This window comes from Coloeus monedula (genome assembly GCF_965178545.1).
Source record: "Coloeus monedula genome assembly, chromosome: 28".
Classification (NCBI taxonomy): Eukaryota; Metazoa; Chordata; class Aves; order Passeriformes; family Corvidae; genus Coloeus; species Coloeus monedula.
Genome location: NC_138808.1, coordinates 645,013 through 650,928, shown reverse-complemented (window position 1 = coordinate 650,928; position 5,916 = coordinate 645,013). Strand labels below are relative to the sequence as shown.

At 63.8% G+C, this 5,916-nt stretch overlaps 1 protein-coding gene across 1 annotated transcript; it reads right to left on the bottom strand.

Moving 5' to 3' along the window:
• Positions 1 to 3,251: 3,251 nt before the first annotated feature.
• Positions 3,252 to 5,070, bottom strand: NODAL (nodal growth differentiation factor; the record flags this gene model as incomplete). The annotated part of the gene is made up of 3 exons (XM_082298248.1): positions 3,252 to 3,404; positions 3,504 to 4,276; positions 4,791 to 5,070. 3 exons carry the CDS (start codon positions 5,068 to 5,070, stop codon positions 3,252 to 3,254), a joined length of 1,206 nt encoding a protein of 401 aa, XP_082154374.1.
• Between the last annotated feature and the right edge of the window lie 846 nt (positions 5,071 to 5,916).

Sequence of the window (5,916 nt, the reverse complement as noted above, 5' to 3'; positions counted from 1 at the left end):
CTTATGCAGATCTGGGGAACATCAAAGCACCAGGTGCCTCCGACAGCGATTCGTGGCTGATAATTCGGAGGGAGGACACCCGGTGAAACACCTGGCCAGGTGTGACCAAGGGTCCGGCCGAAATGGTCAGAGCTCCTGCTGGGTTCTCGGTGCAGGGCCCTGGGGCCATGGGCACATCAGGGCAGTTGTGGGGGGCAGAGAGAACCGTGACCAAAGCAGTGGATGTGATGAGGCGATGTGACACCCGTGGACATCTGCTCTGATGCAATTTGTCCTAAGCCCATTCCTTAAACCTTTCGTGGTGTGGGACCAAGTGGTCTCAGCATCCCATTGCTCTGGTCCTTCACTCCCTCCCTCCCTCCCTCACACCCCCAGCTGCTGCATCCTTCAGCCAGACAGTTTTAGATCCATCTCCTGCCTGCATTCATATTTGCAGCTCTCCAAGCTTGCCTGAGCCTTGTGAGGAGCAGCTCAGCATTCCAGGGCAGATCCCTGCTTCACCAGGGTCCTGTTCCTCACCCCACACTTGCGCTCCCAGACCGAGGAGCTGCTTTTTCCACGGGCTGAGCCCAGTTGTGCACAGTGGGAGGGAGGAAGGGAGGGAAGGAGGCAGTCGTGGGTGGCTGAGGCACAGCTGGGATGCTCCGGGGAGGTCCAGGGACAAGTTGGCTTTGTCGTTGCATTTCCCATCCCAGCCCCTTTTTGTCTCAAGCAGGCACAGCAGCACAGCCGGTGTCCCTGTGTCCTGCCCCACATCCCTGTGTCCTACTCCGTGTCCCTGTGTCCTGCTCTGTGTCCCAGTCACGGGACGAACATCACCTGCCCGACCCAGTTCGTGCTTTAATGCACCATTTGTACAAACATCACCCTGGGCCTGTGATAAGACCCCTCGGTCTGTTTGTTCTCGCTCTTTCCTTTTTGTGTGTCCAAAGTAATCTGTGGCTGCTGTCCCCCCTGGCCAAGCCAGCCCTTCCCCTTCCCTGCCAACTCTCCCCCAGCCCTGGGGTGCTGAGGGGTCGCGGGCAGGACCCCGTGGCAGGACTGGGGCTGTCCCTCCACTTTATCGTCCTGCGTGTCTGGGCTCCCTCTGTCCCCCAGCCGATGTGGATTGGGGCAGGAGCAGGGCCAGAGCTCTCCCTGCTCAGCTCAGGTTCCCCCTCACAGCCCGCGCCTGGCAGAGCCCGGCTCACCAGCAGATCCTTGCCTAAACCCGACTTTATTGTCATTGTCCACACTTTGATGTTTTCCTTACAGCCCTGGAATCTCAGCCTTTATTTTTCCACCCTGCTCTTCCCAGGGAATGGCTGTTGCCTCCCCCTGCCCCGCCACAACTTTTGAACCCGCTGCTGGATTCCAGGCAGGCGTGACGGAGGGGCAGAGATGGCAGAGATACAGCATCCTGCCGGGGCTGGGGGGCAGGGGGTCCAGCGTGGGCGCTGGGGGAGTGAATCCTCCTGCTTTGGAACCGTTTTTGAGCGGGAGTAGCAAAACTGTGGAGAAAGAGGCAAAATAATGTAATTTTACATCACGCAGAGCACAAATGTGCAGGTTCCTGCTTGCCTTTGCCTCCTGCCGGGGGTCAGCCCCGCGCCCCCGGCCCACCCTTGACAGCTCCTGCAAATGACCCTCTAATGACGGGATGGTCCCAGTGTGAAAGCTGTTGGAATATGTAAGCGGCCCCGGGGAGGGGCTGCTGGGGCGGGGGAACACCAGACACGCTTTGTTTACCCGCCGGCCGGGATGTGGATTGGGGATAATCAGGCTGGCCTGGGATGTGGAGTCGGGGCCGCTGGTCCCAGGAGGGGCGGGGTGGAGGTGGCCCCTGTCCCATCCTGCGCAGCCACCGGGGCCACCCGCCGCCAGTCCCGACGCTTGAGGTTCAGCCCGTCCCCTCTGCTGCGTGGGGGCCACCAGTGGGTCCCCACGCGTGTGTCGTGTCCCCATCCGTGGGGGCAGCTGTGAACCTGGGGGATCCCAGACCCACGGGGCTGCAGCGGGGACAGCTCGGTCAAACGCGGGGACTGATGCAGGAGGAGCAGCCCCTCCCCAGCGCTGCCGTGAGGGAGGACACGGTCACCCCGGGGCACTCAAGACCCCGGGCATCGCCCCCATCACTCCTCCGGATGGGTGACCCAGAGGAGTTGGCTTGGAATTCACTGTTCTGACAGGGCACAGCCCTTCCCTTATCTCCGAGGGGTAAAAAAGGAGGAAAATCCCTTTAGCCTCCCCTTCCACGCCTGCAGGTGCCTCCCTTGCTCTTGAGCAACCCCTCATCAGGGTGGGAACAGCTTCGTCCTTATCTCACGTGAGCTTTGGAGCTTTCGAGCATCTTTTGCACTGTCGGAGGGAGCCCGTTGCTCTGGTAGTTTCAGGAGCAGCCAGAGCCCACCTGCTCTCGGAGCAGGCTGCAGCCAGAGCAGGGAGAAGCTCTGGATGCAACAGATGGAACACAGAGAAGGGGAGACACCCTGGCAGACCATTAGCAGCAAAAATCAGCAGAACCCAACGGGCAATTTTATCATATATATAATTTATTGATGAATTGTACAGCTGTGACCTTTTCGCTACCACCTCATCCAGCAAGGGGAGGAAAAGGCTTGAGTAGAGCTGTGGTTACTTGTTTGTAACAGCTGCCCACCTAGATCTGCCAGCTGGGGCTCTGGACATTGGGTAATACACTCACTTGTCTGAGTTGTAATAGAAATCTGATCGTTTTAATAGAAATATAATAGAATTCTTAAGAGAAATGCCTAACCCCCCGGGGAGATTGAAAATCCCAGTGGTGTGGATGCTCAGCATGGCCGGACACTGCAGCTGCAGGGTCCTGAGAACCTGTGGCCACTGGTGATTCCCGTGGCTGGGAAAAGCGGCATTGCCTGGGCCGTGTCGTGGCAGGGAGCGATGCTGCTGCGCTCCAGTCCTGCTCCTGCTCCTGTCCCAGACACAGCGGCCGCCAGCACCACAGCTCCCTGGTGAACACAGCGCGGGGCACCCACCACACCAGAGCTGCCCCTGGGGCCACAGGGAAGTGGCTGGTGGCCTTTTCCACATGGAGCCTGGATCCAGCCAGGCACTGTGGCCACGCAGTGCTGCAGAACTGCTGGGCACCTCACTCCTCCCCAGGTCTAGCTAGGGGTTTGCCAACCCACAGGTGTGTGGGCTTCAGAGATGCTCTGGTCTGTGCAGCAGTCGTGGTCCTTTGGGCACTTTTGGGCAGAGATGTGCACCTTCGTACAGGCTACGAGGTGGCCTCAGTTGCAGCCACACTCCTCGATGATCATGTCCTCGTGGTGACGGACAACGATCTCGCCCTTCTCGTAGTAGAGCATGGAGAGGGGACTCATCTTGACCGGGGAACAGGCGGGACACGGAACCTGGTTGGGCTTGTAGAGCTGCAGCAAACTCTGTGGGAGACACGGGAAGGGCAGAACATCCCCCTGCTGCGGGCAGGGCCTGGGGCTGTGGGGGGCACGGGGGATGCAGGGGCAGCCACCCCCTCTTACCTGTATATACGCATGGTTGGTGGGCTTGAAGGTCTCATCCACAGGTGAGGGGCACAGCCCTTCGCAGCGGTAGGCGTTGTACTTCTTGGGGTAGACAATCCAGCTGCCCCAGCCTGTCTGCTCGAAGTCCACCACCATGTCCACCCGCCTGCACAGGGCCCTGCCCTGCTCCCGCGCGGTGGCCGTGGCAGCGTCGCTCACTTTGATCCTCTGCTTCTCCATCCTGTTCCTGCGGTGTCGGCGCGTCCCCGCGCCCTGCGAGCTGTCACGCATGATGTACTTGGAGGTCTCCGCGGTCCTGATGAGGCTGTGGTCTCCTGGAGACTTGTCTTTGGAGAAGACGAGCAGCAGGACTCTATCTGCCACATCCTGGGGCAGGACTGGGTCCCCGTGGCCGGTGTCCCTCGGGGCAGTGGTGGCCGGGGCAGCCGACCCTCTCACCTCCCACTGCCCCCTTCCCGTGGGACTGTGGTGCCCAGCAACCACAGCTTGGTGGAGCCAGGACCGGAGCAGGTTGGTGACCTCAAAGACTTTCCAGGAGGCCTGGGTGGCAGAGGGGCTGCCAGCCACGGTGCCCAGGAAGAGCTGGTGGGCACAGGTCCCATCTCCCTGGCACCTGTGCCGCTGGCTGTGGTAGATGTCCAGGGAGACGTTGTGGGCACGGGAGGGGCCAGGCAGGCGGACGCGGAGCTGAGCCAGACTCACTTCCTGGCTTCTGGAGAGGGAGGACATGTCGAAGGAGAGCGCCCAGCGGGAGCCGTTCTGCAGGGAACCTGAAAGCCAAGGGCAAGGTGAGGGGACATGGTGCCAGGGGTGCCAGAGCTGGGGGGGACGGTGCCCTCGCATACTGCCAGGGAACCAGCCTTGCGGTGGGAACCCGAGGGGCGGGAGAAAGCTGCTGGATCCACCTGAGAGCCAGCGAGAGCCTCAGGCAGGGCTGGTCCTGGGAACGGGGATGCTCGGGACAGCGGGGATCCCTGGACAGGCATGCATGGGGACGGTGCAGGTCCCGGGGATGGTGCTGGTCCCAGGACAGGGAGGCGCGGGGACAGTGGCAGTCCCGGGAAGAGGGACGGTGCTGATCCCGGGGACAGGGTTGCCCGGGGACCGTAAGGGACCCAGGGACAGTGCCGGTCCCAAGACAGAGATGACCGGGAGCGGCGCCGGTCCTGGAAACAGTGCGGGAAACAGTGTGGGTCCCAGGACAGGGATGATCGGGGACACTGCGAGTCCCGGGGACGGTGCCGGTCCCAGGATAGGGATGCCCGGGACCGCGGCCCCACTCACCGTGTGGGGAGAGGCTGAGAGCGGCGGCGGCGGCGGCGCGGAGCGGGGCGGGAGGGGCGCGGAGCAGCTGCAGCATCAGCGGGGGGCAGCGCGGCGGGGCGCGGGCCGGGGCGCGGGTCGGTGCCCAGGTGAGCGCCCGGGTGGATGCTCCGGTCGGTGCCCAGGTGAGCGCCCGTGTGGATGCGGTCGGTGCCCAGGTGAGCGCCCGGGTCGGCGCGCAGCCCAGGCGGAGCAGGGCGAGGGCGCAGAGCGCGAGCGCGGAGCGGAGCGGGACCCGCATGTCTGCCCGGGCCACCCGCGGCCGCCCTATTTGTACAGCGGCCCCGAGCGCCGCCCCGGGCGGCCCGGCACCCCCCTCCCCGACAGCCCCCTCCCCTCTTCTCCCCGTCCCTATCTCTATCCTCCCTCCCCTCCACCCCATCTACCTCCCGGCCATCCCTCCCCGTTTCCTTCTCCCTCGTCCCTCGCCGTACTCTTTCTCCCTCTCTCCTTCTCCCCATCCTTCCCCCGCTGCCTCCAGCCTCATCCATCCTTCCATCCATCCCTGCCTCATCCCTGCATTCCTCCAGTTCTTCTCTTTCTCCCCGTCCCTCTCTCCTTCCGTCCCTCCTGGGCTCATCTCGACTACCGTCCCCCTCTCCCTCCGTCCCTGTGGCTGGGGGTGGGGGGCGGTCACCCCCGCGCTGTACGAGGACACGGCCCGGGACCCCTGGGGACGAGTGACGCAGGCACATCCCCACCCCAGTCCATCCTGCCCTGCTCCTTGGAGAAGGGAGCAGCACCTGGGGCACCCGTAAGCCCCAATCTCTCCGGGGTGGGGGTGCCAGCGGGGGTCCTACCCCTCGCCACCCTCCCGGAGAGGCGACACTCGTCCTTTCCGGGGGGAAACGTGCTCAGTTCTCCCGCGGGGCACCGGGAACCTGGGGGCTGCTCCCGGTTTATTCCCCCGCTCTCAGCCCCGCACCTCGCGCCCAGACGGTGGCTGGGTGACGTCACGGCCGTGCACGGTGACGTCACGGCTCCCGGCGGCCGTCGGCAGGGGGCGCCGCTCGGCCGCGCTGGGGCGCGCCGGGCCCGCCGCCCTTTCAAGCGCTGAGTCTCGCGAGAGCCGCGCGCGCCTCTCGCG